This window comes from Pagrus major, chromosome 23, assembly GCF_040436345.1.
Source record: "Pagrus major chromosome 23, Pma_NU_1.0".
In the NCBI taxonomy this organism is placed as follows: domain Eukaryota; kingdom Metazoa; phylum Chordata; class Actinopteri; order Spariformes; family Sparidae; genus Pagrus; species Pagrus major.
Genome location: NC_133237.1, coordinates 12,383,444 through 12,403,580, shown reverse-complemented (window position 1 = coordinate 12,403,580; position 20,137 = coordinate 12,383,444). Strand labels below are relative to the sequence as shown.

At 40.7% G+C, this 20,137-nt stretch overlaps 1 protein-coding gene across 1 annotated transcript in view; it reads right to left on the bottom strand.

The window, feature by feature from the left end:
* The window catches only part of LOC141018965 (uncharacterized), a 40,231-nt gene extending 21,825 nt beyond the window's left edge, over positions 1–18,406 (bottom strand). The window contains exons 1-31 of the mRNA XM_073493720.1: positions 18,248–18,406; positions 17,849–18,145; positions 17,246–17,557; positions 16,828–17,112; positions 16,373–16,669; positions 15,980–16,291; positions 15,594–15,878; positions 14,471–14,767; positions 14,064–14,375; positions 13,679–13,963; positions 12,557–12,853; positions 12,164–12,475; positions 11,779–12,063; positions 10,656–10,952; positions 10,249–10,560; positions 9,864–10,148; positions 8,742–9,038; positions 8,349–8,660; positions 7,964–8,248; positions 6,842–7,138; positions 6,435–6,746; positions 6,049–6,333; positions 4,927–5,223; positions 4,520–4,831; positions 4,134–4,418; positions 3,011–3,307; positions 2,604–2,915; positions 2,218–2,502; positions 1,110–1,406; positions 703–1,014; positions 317–601 (exon numbers count right to left, since the gene is read on the bottom strand). Coding sequence (XP_073349821.1) covers positions 317–601; positions 703–1,014; positions 1,110–1,406; positions 2,218–2,502; positions 2,604–2,915; positions 3,011–3,307; positions 4,134–4,418; positions 4,520–4,831; positions 4,927–5,223; positions 6,049–6,333; positions 6,435–6,746; positions 6,842–7,138; positions 7,964–8,248; positions 8,349–8,660; positions 8,742–9,038; positions 9,864–10,148; positions 10,249–10,560; positions 10,656–10,952; positions 11,779–12,063; positions 12,164–12,475; positions 12,557–12,853; positions 13,679–13,963; positions 14,064–14,375; positions 14,471–14,767; positions 15,594–15,878; positions 15,980–16,291; positions 16,373–16,669; positions 16,828–17,112; positions 17,246–17,557; positions 17,849–18,145; positions 18,248–18,335 — 9,028 coding nt within the window. The 5' untranslated portion in view covers positions 18,336–18,406. The remainder of the gene's footprint in view (positions 1–316; positions 602–702; positions 1,015–1,109; positions 1,407–2,217; positions 2,503–2,603; positions 2,916–3,010; positions 3,308–4,133; positions 4,419–4,519; positions 4,832–4,926; positions 5,224–6,048; positions 6,334–6,434; positions 6,747–6,841; positions 7,139–7,963; positions 8,249–8,348; positions 8,661–8,741; positions 9,039–9,863; positions 10,149–10,248; positions 10,561–10,655; positions 10,953–11,778; positions 12,064–12,163; positions 12,476–12,556; positions 12,854–13,678; positions 13,964–14,063; positions 14,376–14,470; positions 14,768–15,593; positions 15,879–15,979; positions 16,292–16,372; positions 16,670–16,827; positions 17,113–17,245; positions 17,558–17,848; positions 18,146–18,247) is intronic.
* Between the last annotated feature and the right edge of the window lie 1,731 nt (positions 18,407–20,137).

Below are 20,137 nucleotides of genomic sequence, written 5' to 3'. Positions count from 1 at the left end.
AAAGATCAATGAATATTAGATTTTTGTCCACCAGGTGGCAAGAAACACACCTCCAAATAGATGCTAATGTTACTTTGTTTCTGCCCAGTGGTACAGGGTGATATTTTTTGCCATCACGTTAGCTTATCAATGCTGTAAGCAGAAACAAGGAGGTGGTTGTGCATGTACCAGCTACTTTGGATTATTTTCATGTACCTTATTTCACATAAATTGATTAATGGGGCATTCAATTTCAAAAGAATTAATTCTATGATGGTTGTATAATTCTGATTAGAGATTTGGATGGATTTGTTGTTCTCCTTCTGTTTGAATTTACCTGAGCAGAGGCTGATGTCCTGTCTGACTTGTTTGTTCAGAGATTTATCAGACACTTCACACGTGAAGACCTTCCCTGTTTTCCACTCTGTCTGAGGGATCTGAAGTTGACTGGTTACTGCCACACGTCCATCTGCACCCATGCTGATGTCATCGTTTGAAGAAGATCTTTGCTTTGACTCAGAAAACCATTTAATCTGAGGGTTGAAGCCCCTTCCAGAGCATGAGAGTCTCTGTGGTCCTGACACTTCACTGGGGACTAGAAGGAGCTCCACTGATGGGTCCACTGAATGAGAGATCAATCAGTGCATCAATGAATCAGTCTATTGAAACGGATCAACAAGGTGTGAAACATTAAAGAGAGAAAAAAATATTAGCTTGTCTCACCAAAAATATTGCCTGTGGAGTTTGACTGAAAGTTGCTGGAGAAGCCTTGATTCACTGTGCAGGTGAAACTTGTGTCTTTCTTCCAGTGTTTTTGAGGGACAGTGAAGCGTCTACTGATTGAATGGAGGCCTGAGGCTTGAGGAAGATTAACATACTGTTTTTCAGAGATGTGGACACTGTTGGCTTGAAAGGTTACATACAGATCAGTGGAGGAGAGTTGTGTGACGTCACACTCCAGCACAGCACTGTTTCCCTTCAGCAAATCTGGTAGAGATCTCCTGATCTCCACTGATGGAGCTGTGGCTGCAGGCTCTGGATGATGGAGAGAGAAAACAAAGCAGAATGTATTCTTTTAGGTTCTTTGCTGTCACGACACGTCTGATTTTCATGTTGTATAGTTGTCTTACCTGCAACACTTATGGTCTTTTCAGCTAATGAGAAGCAGGCATGTTCTGCTCTGCATGTTATGTGCTTCAGTTGTTTCCACTGGCTGGAGGAAACTCTCACATCACTGAATACATGAGTCGTGTTTTTGTTCTGGCTCACTGTGTTACTCTGTGAGACTCTCCCATCCATCAGCCAGGTCACCTTGGCATCAAAACCAGTGCTGACCAAACATGTTGCTTGCACCTCAGATGTTGGAATCATGACTGTCTCGAAGCTGGGAATCTCCACATGAATGGAAGGAGGGACGCTTGAATAAGCTGAGAGTTGAAAATACACAGAAGTAGAATCATGAAGCAAGACAAAATCATGAATCAACTATTTATTGGTAAACTTAGAATTGTTCCACATCATAAGACCATTTTGATATTATGTTCAAAACCTGCAAAATGTAGTGTTTTTAATATAATTGAAGGAAATTACTCTGTAATGTAACAAAGGTCACTTACAATAACATAGCATAACATTTTAGTCTAATGGAAGCCTTTGCAGCCTCTTTGAGTCTCAGCATGTCTGGCTAAACGTGGTGTACGTTACTCGTCTCAGAACCAGACGAATCCTCAAGCTCATGTGTAATTTGCTGTGAGATACATCTGTCCACATTCCCATTTAGACAGGTTTGTGACGGGCCAATCACAGCCATTATCTGATATGAGGTTTGTTAGAGAGGATGACTGAAAGGAGCATCCCCGGTCCAGATTTTGGTCTGCACTAGTTGATTATCAGATAATTCTCATCCTCATGAAGAGTGGGACAAAGATCAATGAATATTAGATTTTTGTCCACCAGGTGGCAAGAAACACACCTCCAAATAGATGCTAATGTTACTTTGTTTCTGCTCAGTGGTACAGGGTGATATTTTTTGCCATCACGTTAGCTTATCAATGCTGTAAGCAGATACAAGGAGGTGTGTGTTCATGTACCAGCTTCTTTGGATTATTTTCATGTACCTTATTTCACATAAATTGATTAATGGGGCATTCAATTTCAAAAGAATTAATTCTATGATGGTTGTATAATTCTGATTAGAGATTTGGATGGATTTGTTGTTCTCCTTCTGTTTGAATTTACCTGAGCAGAGGCTGATGTCCTGTCTGACTTGTTTGTTCAGAGATTTATCAGACACTTCACACGTGAAGACCTTCCCTGTTTTCCACTCTGTCTGAGGGATCTGAAGTTGACTGGTTACTGCCACACGTCCATCTGCACCCATGCTGATGTCATCGTTTGAAGAAGATCTTTGCTTTGACTCAGAAAACCATTTAATCTGAGGGTTGAAGCCCCTTCCAGAGCATGAGAGTCTCTGTGGTCCTGACACTTCACTGGGGACTAGAAGGAGCTCCACTGATGGGTCCACTAAATGAGAGATCAATCAGTGCATCAATGAATCAGTCTATTGAAACGGATCAACAAGGTGTGAAACATTAAAGAGAGAAAAAAATATTAGCTTGTCTCACCAAAAATATTGCCTGTGGAGTTTGACTGAAAGTTGCTGGAGAAGCCTTGATTCACTGTGCAGGTGAAACTTGTGTCTTTCTTCCAGTGTTTTTGAGGGACAGTGAAGCGTCTACTGATTGAATGGAGGCCTGAGGCTTGAGGAAGATTAACATACTGTTTTTCAGAGATGTGGACACTGTTGGCTTGAAAGGTTACATACAGATCAGTGGAGGAGAGTTGTGTGACGTCACACTCCAGCACAGCACTGTTTCCCTTCAGCAAATCTGGTAGAGATCTCCTGATCTCCACTGATGGAGCTGTGGCTGCAGGCTCTGGATGATGGAGAGAGAAAACAAAGCAGAATGTATTCTTTTAGGTTCTTTGCTGTCACGACACGTCTGATTTTCATGTTGTATAGTTGTCTTACCTGCAACACTTATGGTCTTTTCAGCTAATGAGAAGCAGGCATGTTCTGCTCTGCATGTTATGTGCTTCAGTTGTTTCCACTGGCTGGAGGAAACTCTCACATCACTGAATACATGAGTCGTGTTTTTGTTCTGGCTCACTGTGTTACTCTGTGAGACTCTCCCATCCATCAGCCAGGTCACCTTGGCATCAAAACCAGTGCTGACCAAACATGTTGCTTGCACCTCAGATGTTGGAATCATGACTGTCTCGAAGCTGGGAATCTCCACATGAATGGAAGGAGGGACACTTGAATAAGCTGAGAGTTGAAAATACACAGAAGTAGAATCATGAAGCAAGACAAAATCATGAATCAACTATTTATTGGTAAACTTAGAATTGTTCCACATCATAAGACCATTTTGATATTATGTTCAAAACCTGCAAAATGTAGTGTTTTTAATATAATTGAAAGAAATTACTCTGTAATGTAACAAAGGTCACTTACAATAACATAGCATAGCATTTTAGTCTTTTACAACTTTATGTAATGGAAGCCTTTGCAGACTCTTTGAGTCTCAGCATGTCTGGCTAAACGTGGTGTACGTTACTCGTCTCAGAACCAGACGAATCCTCAAGCTCATGTGTAATTTGCTGTGAGATACATCTGTCCACATTCCCATTTAGACAGGTTTGTGACGGGCCAATCACAGCCATTATCTGATATGAGGTTTGTTAGAGAGGATGACTGAAAGGAGCATCCCCGGTCCAGATTTTGGTCTGCACTAGTTGATTATCAGATAATTCTCATCCTCATGAAGAGTGGGACAAAGATCAATGAATATTAGATTTTTGTCCACCAGGTGGCAAGAAACACACCTCCAAATAGATGCTAATGTTACTTTGTTTCTGCTCAGTGGTACAGGGTGATATTTTTTGCCATCACGTTAGCTTATCAATGCTGTAAGCAGATACAAGGTGGTGGTTGTGCATGTACCAGCTTCTTTGGATTATTTTCATGTACCTTATTTCACATAAATTGATTAATGGGGCATTCAATTTCAAAAGAATTAATTCTATGATGGTTGTATAATTCTGATTAGAGATTTGGATGGATTTGTTGTTCTCCTTCTGTCTGAATTTACCTGAGCAGAGGCTGATGTCCTGTCTGACCTGTTTGTTCAGAGATTTGTCAGACACTTCACACGTGAAGACCTTCCCTGTTTTCCACTCTGTCTGAGGGATCTGAAGTTGACTGGTTACTGCCACACGTCCATCTGCACCCATGCTGATGTCATCGTTTGAAGAAGATCTTTGCTTTGACTCAGAAAACCATTTAATCTGAGGGTTGAAGCCCCTTCCAGAGCATGAGAGTCTCTGTGGTCCTGACACTTCACTGGGGACTAGAAGGAGCTCCACTGATGGGTCCACTGAATGAGAGATCAATCAGTGCATCAATGAATCAGTCTATTGAAACAGATCAACAAGGTGTGAAACATTAAAGAGAGAAAAAAATATTAGCTTGTCTCACCAAAAATATTGCCTGTGGAGTTTGACTGAAAGTTGCTGGAGAAGCCTTGATTCACTGTGCAGGTGAAACTTGTGTCTTTCTTCCAGTGTTTTTGAGGGACAGTGAAGCGTCTACTGATTGAATGGAGGCCTGAGGCTTGAGGAAGATCAACATACTGTTTTTCAGAAATGTGGACACTGTTGGCTTGAAAGGTTACATACAGATCAGTGGAGGAGAGTTGTGTGACGTCACACTCCAGCACAGCACTGTTTCCCTTCAGCAAATCTGGTAGAGATCTCCTGATCTCCACTGATGGAGCTGTGGCTGCAGGCTCTGGATGATGGAGAGAGAAAACAAAGCAGAATGTATTCTTTTAGGTTCTTTGCTGTCACGACACGTCTGATTTTCATGTTGTATAGTTGTCTTACCTGCAACACTTATGGTCTTTTCAGCTAATGAGAAGCAGGCATGTTCTGCTCTGCATGTTATGTGCTTCAGTTGTTTCCACTGGCTGGAGGAAACTCTCACATCACTGAATACATGAGTCGTGTTTTTGTTCTGGCTCACTGTGTTACTGTGTGAGACTCTCCCATCCGTCAGCCAGGTCACCTTGGCATCAAAACTAGTGCTGACCAAACATGTTGCTTGCACCTCAGATGTTGACATCATGACTGTCTCGAAGCTGGGAATCTCCACATGAATGGAAGGAGGGACACTTGAATAAGCTGAGAGTTGAAAATACACAGAAGAAGAATCATGAAGCAAGACAAAATCATGAGTCAGCTATTTATTGGTAAACTAAGAATTGTTCCACATCATAAGATCAGTTTGATATTATGTTCAAAACCTGCAAAATGTAGTGTTTTTAATAATATTGAAAAAAATGACTCTGTAATATAAAAAGGTCACTTACAATAACAGAGCATAACATTTTAGCCTTTTACAACTTTATGTAATGGAAGCCTGTGCAGCCTCTTTGAGTCTCAGCATGTCTGGCTAAACGTGGTGTACGTTACTCGTCTCAGAACCAGACGAATCCTCAAGCTCATGTGTAATTTGCTGTGAGACACATCTGTCCACATTCCCATTTAGACAGGTTTGTGACGGGCCAATCACAGCCGTTATCTGATATGAGGTTTGTTAGAGAGGATGACTGAAAGGAGCGTCCTCGGTCCAGATTTTGGTCTGCACTAGTTGATTATCAGATAATTCTCATCCTCATGAAGAGTGGGACAAAGATCAATGAATATTAGATTTTTGTCCACCAGGTGGCAAGAAACACACCTCAAAATAGATGCTAATGTTACTTTGTTTCTGCTCAGTGGTACAGGGTGATATTTTTTGCCATCACATTAGCTTATCAATGCTGTAAGCAGATACAAGGAGGTGGTTGTGCATGTACCAGCTACTTTGGATTATTTTCATGTACCGTATTTCACATAAATTGATTAATGGGGCATTCAATTTCAAAAGCATTAATTCTATGATGGTTGTATAATTCTGATTAGAGATTTGGATGGATTTGTTGTTCTCCTTCTGTTTGAATTTACCTGAGCAGAGGCTGATGTCCTGTCTGACTTGTTTGTTCAGAGATTTATCAGACACTTCACACGTGAAGACCTTCCCTGTTTTCCACTCTGTCTGAGGGATCTGAAGTTGACTGGTTACTGCCACACGTCCATCTGCACCCATGCTGATGTCATTGTTTGAAGAAGACCTTTGCTTTGACTCAGAAAACCATTTAATCTGAGGGTTGAAGCCCCTTCCAGAGCATGAGAGTCTCTGTGGTCCTGACACTTCACTGGGGACTAGAAGGAGCTCCACTGATGGGTCCACTGAATGAGAGATCAATCAGTGCATCAATGAATCAGTCTATTGAAACAGATCAACAAGGTGTGAAACTTTAAAGAGAGAAAAAAATATTAGCTCATCTCACCAAAAATATTGCCTGTGGAGTTTGACTGAAAGTTGCTGGAGAAGCCTTGATTCACTGTGCAGGTGAAACTTGTGTCTTTCTTCCAGTGTTTTTGAGGGACAGTGAAGCGTCTACTGATTGAATGGAGGCCTGAGGCTTGAGGAAGATTAACATACTGTTTTTCAGAAATGTGGACACTGTTGGCTTGAAAGGTTACATACAGATCAGTGGAGGAGAGTTGTGTGACGTCACACTCCAGCACAGCACTGTTTCCCTTCAGCAAATCTGGTAGAGATCTCCTGATCTCCACTGATGGAGCTGTGGCTGCAGGCTCTGGATGATGGAGAGAGAAAACAAAGCAGAATGAATTCTTTTAGGTTCTTTGCTGTCACGACACGTCTGATTTTCATTTTGTATAGTTGTCTTACCTGCAACACTTATGGTCTTCTCAGCTAATGAGAAGCAGGCATGTTCTGCTCTGCATGTTATGTGCTTCAGTTGTTTCCACTGGCTGGAGGAAACTCTCACATCACTGAATACATGAGTCGTGTTTTTGTTCTGGCTCACTGTGTTACTCTGTGAGACTCTCCCATCCATCAGCCAGGTCACCTTGGCATCAAAACTAGTGCTGACCAAACATGTTGCTTGCACCTCAGATGTTGACATCATGACTGTCTCGAAGCTGGGAATCTCCACATGAATGGAAGGAGGGACGCTTGAATAAGCTGAGAGTTGAAAGTACACAGAAGAAGAATCATGAAGCAAGACAAAATCATGAGTCAGCTATTTATTGGTAAACTAAGAATTGTTCCACATCATAAGATCATTTTGATATTATGTTCAAAACCTGCAAAATGTAGTGTTTTTAATAATATTGAAAAAAATGACTCTGTAATGTAAAAAGGTCACTTACAATAACATAGCATAGCATTTTAGCCTTTTACAAATTTATGTAATGGAAGCCTGTGCAGCCTCTTTGAGTCTCAGCATGTCTGGCTGAACGTGGTGTACGTTACTCGTCTCAGAACCAGACAAATCCTCACGCTCATGTGTAATTTGCTGTGAGATACATCTGTCCACATTCCCATTTAGACAGGTTTGTGACGAGCCAATCACAGCCATTATCTACTATGAGGTTTGTTAGAGAGGACGACTGAAAGGAGCGTCCTCGGTCCAGATTTTGGTCTGCACTAGTTGATTATCAGATAATTCTCATCCTCATGAAGAGTGGGACAAAGATCAATGAATATTAGATTTTTGTCCACCAGGTGGCAAGAAACACACCTCCAAATAGATGCTAATGTTACTTTGTTTCTATTCAGTGGTACAGGGTGATATTTTTTGCCATCACGTTAGCTTATCAATGCAGTAAGCAGATACAAGGAGGTGTGTGTTCATGTACCAGCTTCTTTGGATTATTTTCATGTACCGTATTTCACATAAATTGATTAATGGGGCATTAGATTTTAACAGAATTAATTCTATGATGGTTGTATAATTCTGATTAGAGATTTGGATGGATTTGTTGGTCTCCTTCTGTTTGAATTTACCTGAGCAGAGGCTGATGTCCTTTCTGACCTGTTTGTTCAGAGATTTGTCAGACACTTCACACATGAAGACCTTCCCTGTTTTCCACTCTGCCTGAGGGATCTGAAGTTGACTGGTTACTGCCACACGTCCATCTGCACCCATGCTGATGTCATCCTTTGAAGAAAATCTTTGCTTTGACTCAGAAAACCATTTAATCTGAGGGTTGAAGCCCCATCCAGAGCATGAGAGTCTCTGTGGTCCTGACACTTCACTGGGGACTAGAAGGAGCTCCACTGATGGGTCCACTGAATGAGAGATCAATCAGTGCATCAGTGAATCAGTCTATTGAAACGGATCAACAAGGTGTGAAACATTAAAGAGAGAAAGACTAGTAACTCATCTCACCAAAAATATTGCCTGTGGAGTTTGACTGAAAGTTGCTGGAGAAGCCTTGATTCACTGTGCAGGTGAAACTTGTGTCTTTCTTCCAGTGTTTTTGAGGGACAGTGAAGCGTCTACTGATTGAATGGAGGCCTGAGGCTTGAGGAAGATTAACATACTGTTTCTCAGAGATGTGGACACTGTTGGCTTGAAAGGTTACATACAGATCAGTGGAGGAGAGTTGTGTGACGTCACACTCCAGCACAGCACTGTTTCCCTTCAGCAAATCTGGTAGAGATCTCCTGATCTCCACTGATGGAGCTGTGGCTGCAGGCTCTGGATGATGGAGAGAGAAAACAAAGCAAATGTCTCTCTACTCAATGTCTACTCAATGTTCATGTTGTATCGTCGTCTTACCTGCAACACTCACAGTCCTCTCAGTGGATGAGAAGCACGTATGGACAGCTCTGCATGTTAGAAACTTAAGTTGTTTCCATTTATTTGATGAAACTTTCACTTCACTCAATATATGAGTTGTGTTTTCAGCTTGCTTCACTTGGCTACTTGGTGCAGCTGTCCCATCCATCAGCCAGGTCACCTCAGCATTAAAATCTGTGCGGACCAAACACATTGCTTGCACCTCAGATGTTGACATCATGACTGTCTTGAAGCTGGGAATCTCCACATGAATGGAAGGAGGGACGCTTGAATAAGCTGAGAGTTGAAAATACACAGAAGAAGAATCATGAAGCAAGACAAAATCATGAGTCAACTATTTATTGGTAAACTAAGAATTGTTCCACATCATTAGACCATTTTCATATTATGTTCAAAACCTGCAAAATGTAGTGTTTTTAATAATATTGAAAAAAATGACTCTGTAATGTAAAAAGGTCACTTACAATAACATAGCATAGCATTTTAGCCTTTTACAAATTTATGTAATGGAAGCCTGTGCAGCCTCTTTGAGTCTCAGCATTTCTGGCTGAACGTGGTGTACGTTACTCGTCTCAGAACCAGACAAATCCTCACGCTCATGTGTAATTTGCTGTGAGATACATCTGTCCACATTCCCATTTAGACAGGTTTGTGACGAGCCAATCACAGCCATTATCTACTATGAGGTTTGTTAGAGAGGACGACTGAAAGGAGCGTCCTCGGTCCAGATTTTGGTCTGCACTAGTTGATTATCAGATAATTCTCATCCTCATGAAGAGTGGGACAAAGATCAATGAATATTAGATTTTTGTCCACCAGGTGGCAAGAAACACACCTCCAAATAGATGCTAATGTTACTTTGTTTCTGCTCAGTTGTACAGGGTGATATTTTTTGCCATCACGTTAGCTTATCAATGCTGTAAGCAGATACAAGGAGGTGTTTGTGCATGTACCAGCTTCTTTGGATTATTTTCATGTACCGTATTTCACATAAATTGATTAATGGGGCATTAGATTTTAACAGAATTAATTCTATGATGGTTGTATAATTCTGATTAGAGATTTGGATGGATTTGTTGTTCTCCTTCTGTCTGAATTTACCTGAGCAGAGGCTGATGTCCTGTCTGACCTGTTTGTTCAGAGATTTGTCAGACACTTCACACGTGAAGACCTTCCCTGTTTTCCACTCTGTCTGAGGGATCTGAAGTTGACTGGTTACTGCCACACGTCCATCTGCACCCATGCTGATGTCATTGTTTGAAGAAGACCTTTGCTTTGACTCAGAAAACCATTTAATCTGAGGGTTGAAGCCCCTTCCAGAGCATGAGAGTCTCTGTGGTCCTGACACTTCACTGGGGACTAAAAGGAGCTCCACTGATGGGTCCACTGAATGAGAGATCAATCAGTGCATCAATGAATCAGTCTATTGAAACGGATCAACAAGGTGTGAAACATTAAAGAGAGAAAGACTAGTAACTCATCTCACCAAAAATATTGCCTGTGGAGTTTGACTGAAAGTTGCTGGAGAAGCCTTGATTCACTGTGCAGGTGAAACTTGTGTCTTTCTTCCAGTGTTTTTGAGGGACAGTGAAGCGTCTACTGATTGAATGGAGGCCTGAGGCTTGAGGAAGATTAACATACTGTTTTTCAGAGATGTGGACACTGTTGGCTTGAAAGGTTACATACAGATCAGTGGAGGAGAGTTGTGTGACGTCACACTCCAGCACAGCACTGTTTCCCTTCAGCAAATCTGGTAGAGATCTCCTGATCTCCACTGATGGAGCTGTGGCTGCAGGCTCTGGATGATGGAGAGAGAAAACAAAGCAGAATGTATTCTTTTAGATTCTTTGCTGTCACGACACGTCTGATTTTCATGTTGTATAGTTGTCTTACCTGCAACACTTATGGTCTTCTCAGCTAATGAGAAGCAGGCATGTTCTGCTCTGCATGTTATGTGCTTAAGTTGTTTCCACTGGCTGGAGGAAACTCTCACATCACTGAATACATGAGTCGTGTTTTTGTTCTGGCTCACTGTGTTACTGTGTGAGACTCTCCCATCCATCAGCCAGGTCACCTTGGCATCAAAACTAGTGCTGACCAAACATGTTGCTTGCACCTCAGATGTTGACATCATGACTGTCTCGAAGCTGGGAATCTCCACATGAATGGAAGGTGGGACGCTTGAACAAGCTGAGAGTTGAAAATACACAGAAGTAGAATCATGAAGCAAGACAAAATCATGAATCAACTATTTATTGGTAAACTAAGAATTGTTCCACATCATAAGACCATTTTGATATTATGTTCAAAACCTGCAAAATGTAGTATTTTTAATATAATTGAAAGAAATTACTCTGTAATGTAACAAAGGTCACTTACAATAACATAGCATAGCATTTTAGTCTTTTACAACTTTATGTAATGGAAGCCTTTGCAGCCTCTTTGAGTCTCAGCATGTCTGGCTAAACGTGGTGTACGTTACTCGTCTCAGAACCAGACGAATCCTCAAGCTCATGTGTAATTTGCTGTGAGATACATCTGTCCACATTCCCATTTAGACAGGTTTGTGACGGGCCAATCACAGCCATTATATGATTTGAGGTTTGTTAGGGAGGACGACTGAAAGGAGCGTCCTCGGTCCAGATTTTGGTCTGCACTAGTTGATTATCAGATAATTCTCATCCTCATGAAGAGTGGGACAAAGATCAATGAATATTAGATTTTTGTCCACCAGGTGGCAAGAAACACACCTCCAAATAGATGCTAATGTTACTTTGTTTCTGCTCAGTGGTACAGGGTGATATTTTTTGCCATCACGTTAGCTTATCAATGCAGTAAGCAGATACAAGGAGGTGTGTGTTCATGTACCAGCTTCTTTGGATTATTTTCATGTACCGTATTTCACATAAATTGATTAATGGGGCATTAGATTTTAACAGAATTAATTCTATGATGGTTGTATAATTCTGATTAGAGATTTGGATGGATTTGTTGTTCTCCTTCTGTTTGAATTTACCTGAGCAGAGGCTGATGTCCTGTCTGACTTGTTTGTTCAGAGATTTGTCAGACACTTCACACATGAAGACCTTCCCTGTTTTCCACTCTGCCTGAGGGATCTGAAGTTGACTGGTTACTGCCACACATCCATCTGCACCCATGCTGATGTCATCCTTTGAAGAAAATCTTTGCTTTGACTCAGAAAACCATTTAATCTGAGGGTTGAAGCCCCATCCAGAGCATGAGAGTCTCTGTGGTCCTGACACTTCACTGGGGACTAGAAGGAGCTCCACTGATGGGTCCACTGAATGAGAGATCAATCAGTGCATCAGTGAATCAGTCTATTGAAACGGATCAACAAGGTGTGAAACATTAAAGAGAGAAAGACTAGTAACTCATCTCACCAAAAATATTGCCTGTGGAGTTTGACTGAAAGTTGCTGGAGAAGCCTTGATTCACTGTGCAGGTGAAACTTGTGTCTTTCTTCCAGTGTTTTTGAGGGACAGTGAAGCGTCTACTGATTGAATGGAGGCCTGAGGCTTGAGGAAGATTAACATACTGTTTCTCAGAGATGTGGACACTGTTGGCTTGAAAGGTTACATACAGATCAGTGGAGGAGAGTTGTGTGACGTCACACTCCAGCACAGCACTGTTTCCCTTCAGCAAATCTGGTAGAGATCTCCTGATCTCCACTGATGGAGCTGTGGCTGCAGGCTCTGGATGATGGAGAGAGAAAACAAAGCAAATGTCTCTCTACTCAATGTCTACTCAATGTTCATGTTGTATCGTCGTCTTACCTGCAACACTCACAGTCCTCTCAGTGGATGAGAAGCACGTATGGACAGCTCTGCATGTTAGAAACTTAAGTTGTTTCCATTTATTTGATGAAACTTTCACTTCACTCAATATATGAGTTGTGTTTTCAGCTTGCTTCACTTGGCTACTTGGTGCAGCTGTCCCATCCATCAGCCAGGTCACCTCAGCATTAAAATCTGTGCGGACCAAACACGTTGCTTGCACCTCAGATGTTGACATCATGACTGTCTTGAAGCTGGGAATCTCCACATGAATGGAAGGAGGGACGCTTGAATAAGCTGAGAGTTGAAAGTACACAGAAGAAGAATCATGAAGCAAGACAAAATCATGAGTCAACTATTTATTGGTAAACTAAGAATTGTTCCACATCATTAGACCATTTTCATATTATGTTCAAAACCTGCAAAATGTAGTGTTTTTAATAATATTGAAAAAAATGACTCTGTAATGTAAAAAGGTCACTTACAATAACATAGCATAGCATTTTAGCCTTTTACAAATTTATGTAATGGAAGCCTGTGCAGCCTCTTTGAGTCTCAGCATTTCTGGCTGAACGTGGTGTACGTTACTCGTCTCAGAACCAGACAAATCCTCACGCTCATGTGTAATTTGCTGTGAGATACATCTGTCCACATTCCCATTTAGACAGGTTTGTGACGAGCCAATCACAGCCATTATCTACTATGAGGTTTGTTAGAGAGGACGACTGAAAGGAGCGTCCTCGGTCCAGATTTTGGTCTGCACTAGTTGATTATCAGATAATTCTCATCCTCATGAAGAGTGGGACAAAGATCAATGAATATTAGATTTTTGTCCACCAGGTGGCAAGAAACACACCTCCAAATAGATGCTAATGTTACTTTGTTTCTGCTCAGTTGTACAGGGTGATATTTTTTGCCATCACGTTAGCTTATCAATGCTGTAAGCAGATACAAGGAGGTGTTTGTGCATGTACCAGCTTCTTTGGATTATTTTCATGTACCGTATTTCACATAAATTGATTAATGGGGCATTAGATTTTAACAGAATTAATTCTATGATGGTTGTATAATTCTGATTAGAGATTTGGATGGATTTGTTGTTCTCCTTCTGTCTGAATTTACCTGAGCAGAGGCTGATGTCCTGTCTGACCTGTTTGTTCAGAGATTTGTCAGACACTTCACACGTGAAGACCTTCCCTGTTTTCCACTCTGTCTGAGGGATCTGAAGTTGACTGGTTACTGCCACACGTCCATCTGCACCCATGCTGATGTCATTGTTTGAAGAAGACCTTTGCTTTGACTCAGAAAACCATTTAATCTGAGGGTTGAAGCCCCTTCCAGAGCATGAGAGTCTCTGTGGTCCTGACACTTCACTGGGGACTAAAAGGAGCTCCACTGATGGGTCCACTAAATGAGAGATCAATCAGTGCATCAATGAATCAGTCTATTGAAACGGATCAACAAGGTGTGAAACATTAAAGAGAGAAAGACTAGTAACTCATCTCACCAAAAATATTGCCTGTGGAGTTTGACTGAAAGTTGCTGGAGAAGCCTTGATTCACTGTGCAGGTGAAACTTGTGTCTTTCTTCCAGTGTTTTTGAGGGACAGTGAAGCGTCTACTGATTGAATGGAGGCCTGAGGCTTGAGGAAGATTAACATACTGTTTTTCAGAGATGTGGACACTGTTGGCTTGAAAGGTTACATACAGATCAGTGGAGGAGAGTTGTGTGACGTCACACTCCAGCACAGCACTGTTTCCCTTCAGCAAATCTGGTAGAGATCTCCTGATCTCCACTGATGGAGCTGTGGCTGCAGGCTCTGGATGATGGAGAGAGAAAACAAAGCAGAATGTATTCTTTTAGATTCTTTGCTGTCACGACACGTCTGATTTTCATGTTGTATAGTTGTCTTACCTGCAACACTTATGGTCTTCTCAGCTAATGAGAAGCAGGCATGTTCTGCTCTGCATGTTATGTGCTTCAGTTGTTTCCACTGGCTGGAGGAAACTCTCACATCACTGAATACATGAGTCGTGTTTTTGTTCTGGCTCACTGTGTTACTGTGTGAGACTCTCCCATCCATCAGCCAGGTCACCTTGGCATCAAAACTAGTGCTGACCAAACATGTTGCTTGCACCTCAGATGTTGACATCATGACTGTCTCGAAGCTGGGAATCTCCACATGAATGGAAGGTGGGACGCTTGAACAAGCTGAGAGTTGAAAATACACAGAAGTAGAATCATGAAGCAAGACAAAATCATGAATCAACTATTTATTGGTAAACTAAGAATTGTTCCACATCATAAGACCATTTTGATATTATGTTCAAAACCTGCAAAATGTAGTATTTTTAATATAATTGAAAGAAATTACTCTGTAATGTAACAAAGGTCACTTACAATAACATAGCATAGCATTTTAGTCTTTTACAACTTTATGTAATGGAAGCCTTTGCAGCCTCTTTGAGTCTCAGCATGTCTGGCTAAACGTGGTGTACGTTACTCGTCTCAGAACCAGACGAATCCTCAAGCTCATGTGTAATTTGCTGTGAGATACATCTGTCCACATTCCCATTTAGACAGGTTTGTGACGGGCCAATCACAGCCATTATATGATTTGAGGTTTGTTAGGGAGGACGACTGAAAGGAGCGTCCTCGGTCCAGATTTTGGTCTGCACTAGTTGATTATCAGATAATTCTCATCCTCATGAAGAGTGGGACAAAGATCAATGAATATTAGATTTTTGTCCACCAGGTGGCAAGAAACACACCTCCAAATAGATGCTAATGTTACTTTGTTTCTGCTCAGTGGTACAGGGTGATATTTTTTGCCATCACGTTAGCTTATCAATGCTGTAAGCAGATACAAGGAGGTGTGTGTTCATGTACCAGCTTCTTTGGATTATTTTCATGTACCGTATTTCACATAAATTGATTAATGGGGCATTAGATTTTAACAGAATTAATTCTATGATGGTTGTATAATTCTGATTAGAGATTTGGATGGATTTGTTGTTCTCCTTCTGTTTGAATTTACCTGAGCAGAGGCTGATGTCCTGTCTGACTTGTTTGTTCAGAGATTTGTCAGACACTTCACACGTGAAGACCTTCCCTGTTTTCCACTCTGCCTGAGGGATCTGAAGTTGACTGGTTACTGCCACACGTCCATCTGCACCCATGCTGATATCATTGTTTGAAGAAGATCTTTGTGTTGACTCAGAAAACCATTTAATCTGAGGGTTGAAGCCCCTTCCAGAGCATGAGAGTCTCTGTGGTCCTGACACTTCACTGGGGACTAGAAGGAGCTCCACTGATGGGTCCACTGAATGAGAGATCAATCAGTGCATCAATGAATCAGTCTATTGAAACAGATCAACAAGGTGTGAAACATTAAAGAGAGAAAAAAATATTAGCTCATCTCACCAAAAATATTGCCTGTGGAGTTTGACTGAAAGTTGCTGGAGAAGCCTTGATTCACTGTGCAGGTGAAACTTGTGTCTTTCTTCCAGTGTTTTTGAGGGACAGTGAAGCGTCTACTGATTGAATGGAGGCCTGAGGCTTGAGGAAGATTAACATACTGTTTCTCAGAGATGTGGACACTGTTGGCTTGAAAGGTTACATACAGATCAGTGGAGGAGAGTTGTGTGACGCCACACTCCAGCACAGCACTGTTTCCCTTCAGCAAATCTGGTAGAGATCTCCTGATCTCCACTGATGGAGCTGTGGCTGCAGGCTCTGGATGATGGAGAGAGAAAACAAAGCAAATGTCTCTCTACTCAATGTCTACTCAATGTTCATGTTGTATCGTCGTCTTACCTGCAACACTCACAGTCCTCTCAGTGGATGAGAAGCACGTATGGACAGCTCTGCATGTTAGAAACTTAAGTTGTTTCCATTTATTTGATGAAACTTTCACTTCACTCAATATATGAGTTGTGTTTTCAGCTTGCTTCACTTGGCTACTTGGTGCAGCTGTCCCATCCATCAGCCAGGTCACCTCAGCATTAAAATCTGTGCGGACCAAACATGTTGCTTGCACCTCAGATGTTGACATCATTACTGTCTTGAAGCTGGGAATCTCCACATGAATGGAAGGAGGGACGCTTGAATAAGCTGAGAGTGAACAATACAGGAAAAAAGAACCATGAAGTAATAGCAAACCTCTTATATATTTTGACTTAATTGACATTACACTTCAAAATAATTCAAAAGCACTTTTTGGATAGTCAGTGTCGAGACAGCTGAGGTTGTGACTCTAAATTTCATCTTACCTGAGCAGAGACTGATGTCTTTTTCCACTGTTTTGTCAAGAGACCTGTCCGACACTTTACACGTGAAGACCTTCCCTGTTTTCCACTCTGTCTGAGGGATCTGAAGTTGACTGGTTACTGCCACACGTCCATCTGCATCCATGCTGATGTCATCTTTTGAAGAAGATCTTTGTGTTGACTCAGAAAACCATTTAATCTGAGGGTTGAAGCCCCATCCAGAGCATGAGAGTCTCTGTGGTCCTGACACTTCACTGGGGACTAGAAGGAGCTCCATTGATGGGTCCACTAAATTTTATGCCAACAAATGAATAAATTAATGAATCACTGAATCAGTCAATGTATCGATTAATTTAAATAATAAAAGCACTTTACAACTTTACAAATCAACAGTTTTTGAAGAAACAGTAAAAACTCTCACCAAAAAAATTCCCAGTGGAATTCGATGTGAATTTGCGATTGTAGCCTTGATTCACTGTGCAGGTGAAACTTGTGTCATTATTCCAGTACCGTGAAAGGACAGTGAAGCGTCTACTGATTGAATGGAGGCCTGGGGTTTCAGGAAGGTCAACATACAGTTTGTCAGAAATGTCGACACTGTCTGCCTGAAACGTGATGTACAGATCAGTGGAGGAGAGTTGTGTGACGTCACACTCCAGCACAGCACTGTTTCCCTTCAGCAAATCTGGTAGATATCTCCTGATCTCCACTGATGGAGCTGTGGCTGCAGGCTCTGGATGATGGAGAGAGAAAACAAAGCAGAATATTTTATTTTGGGTCCATCACTTCCATAGCACTCCTTTTACCACTTTACAATAAGGTAAACAAAACCTTTGTTAGGAGTGAGTAAAGAATGAATCAGGAATGACTTGGTTGTTAATTAATCATTGACGAGTCCTTCCTGAGTAACTGTGACTCAATGTCTATATTGTTGATAATGATGAGTTACTGAAGAACAGACTTGGAGAAACTGTTTTTTGAGTCATTAGATAATCATGAATGAACAGCATTTGCTCTTTTTTACCTGAAAAATGTATGGACTTCTCAGCGGATGACAGGCAGCGATGTTCTGCTTTACATTTTACAAGCCTCAGTTGTTTCCACTGCCTTGTGGAAACTGTCAGAGTGGCTATTAAATGAGTCCCATTTCTGGTCTGCTTCACTTTGTTACTGGATGGGAGTTTCCCATCCATCAGCCAGGTCACCTTGGCGTCAAACACGGTGCGGACTGAACATGATGCCATCACCTCAGATGTTGCCTTCATTACTGTCATGAAGCTGGGAATCTCAATATGAATGGAAGGATGGGTGTGTGTATGGACTATAAAAACAAATACATACATTAAAAACACATAAATAAAATATTCATAATATATTAACAATTTTCATATTGTGCTATGAGACAGTAGCTCTACATACTCACTTTGACAAATACTTATTGTTTTTGTAAATTCGTTTTTGTTGTGAGTGGCCTCGCAAGTAAAACTTGAGCCAGCTTCCCACTCTCTCATATTCGGCCCAATCTCACTGCTCAGACTGAAGGTTTTCTCTGTCCTCTCCACACTCTGCAGCTTCCTCTGGATTTGCCCAATGTTAAGAGGTCGGTTGTCCTGTCGCCAATTCACACTCAGTTTTTCTGGGAAGAAGTCACTTAGGGTGCAGATGAGTCTGACTGGTGAGGTCTGAAATTCTCCGTCCCAGACAGGGTGTAATGTGATGTTTGGAGAGACAACCCGCGGTACTGAGATAGAGAAGAGATTTTGTTTTTAACTTGCATTCATTCTAAACTTTGTCAATGATTTATATATACGAGTTGCTTTCATCTCTTACCTTCACATTTCTGTCAATTAACCAGCTGTGTTGTCTCAATGCTAAGTGTAAAGTCTTTGTATTTAGACTAGATGGCAGAGTTGTGGTTTAACAGATTCTGGTGGAGTTAGATGGAGAAGTCTGTTGCACAGATGTTGCAGCGTGACAGGCCAGAGTGATCAGAGCAAGCAGCGAGCGGAAGCATTGAGTAACACTCAGGTCCCAAAAAAGGACCAAAACACAGAAGTGAAACAATGCAAAGAGCAACGGTGCATCACAGACACCAGGTGTGAGGTGTGGTTATGCCAGTAAGAGAAACAGAGTGCACATTTAAATATATCAGTTAACACAAGTTCACATGGCTTCTCATGACTTTGCTTAAGGTTTTAGTTCTAGTTCTCTAATATTAATAGACTCGACAATTAACCAACTGTAAAATCTTTGAATTTACATATTGAGTTCAACATGGGCTGTTGATTCCAGGTGCTGGGAGGTGATGAACAGCAACATATACATGATATATAATAAAATAACATTAAAAATGGTTTGAAAGTATTTCAAGATTATAAAGATTTACTATGAGTATAATGTTTTTTAATTTGAAGGTGAAACTATAGACAGTGTGAACAATTTCAAAATAATGGACAAGAGAAAGAAGTTTGAGTTGCAACATAAGTGGTTATCTTCATTACAACATTTATTTTCAAAAAGATACAAAGCTCTTGTAATTAAAATGAAAAAAAGACAATTGCGATTACTTACATGATACTATGAGTTTTAAAGCAAAAATGTGTGAAAAATGCTTTTTCTTTTACAGAAAGTTCACCTTGTTTCATTTAATCTGAAAAGACAGAAAAAAAACATTAAAAAGTGGATTAGTAATATGCAACAAAATGATCACATTTCTACAGCTAAAGCAGTGCATTGCTGCATCATAAAAAATAAAACTGGAATGAAAAATATTTATTTTGGATTTCAGAGGTCTGGTCTTTTTAAAGTGAGATTAACCTTATCATTGTCAAGTGAGACATTGAAGCATGCATGTAATCTTCTGATGATTGTAAAATAAATGTATCAATATATGGCACAAATAAAATGCTCCTGTTGTAGTTTGCTAAATTTAAATTAATCAACTTGTGAGAAAAAACAAACAAACAACATTTTGGGATTATATTAAACACAAAATAACAGCAAAATAAAATGTAATTTAGTCATAGCCATACAATTTGATATGATTATTGTTCAGACTCAAAATGTTAAATATTTGTTAAGACATAACTAGACATAACTAAAGCATACCAGAGTTGATTTGTCACCTCTCTAGTATTATCTTTATGCTTTACAAAGCTAACCTTTATTTCAAGTTCATCATGTTAAATTGCACAAATGCTGCCGTTTTTCATCATTAACAGTGGAGCTTGTGTTGCAATCACTTTTAGAATTAGAGGAAAAACGTAAAAAGACAGTAGCATGGTAAATTAAGCACTTACAACAATAACCAGAT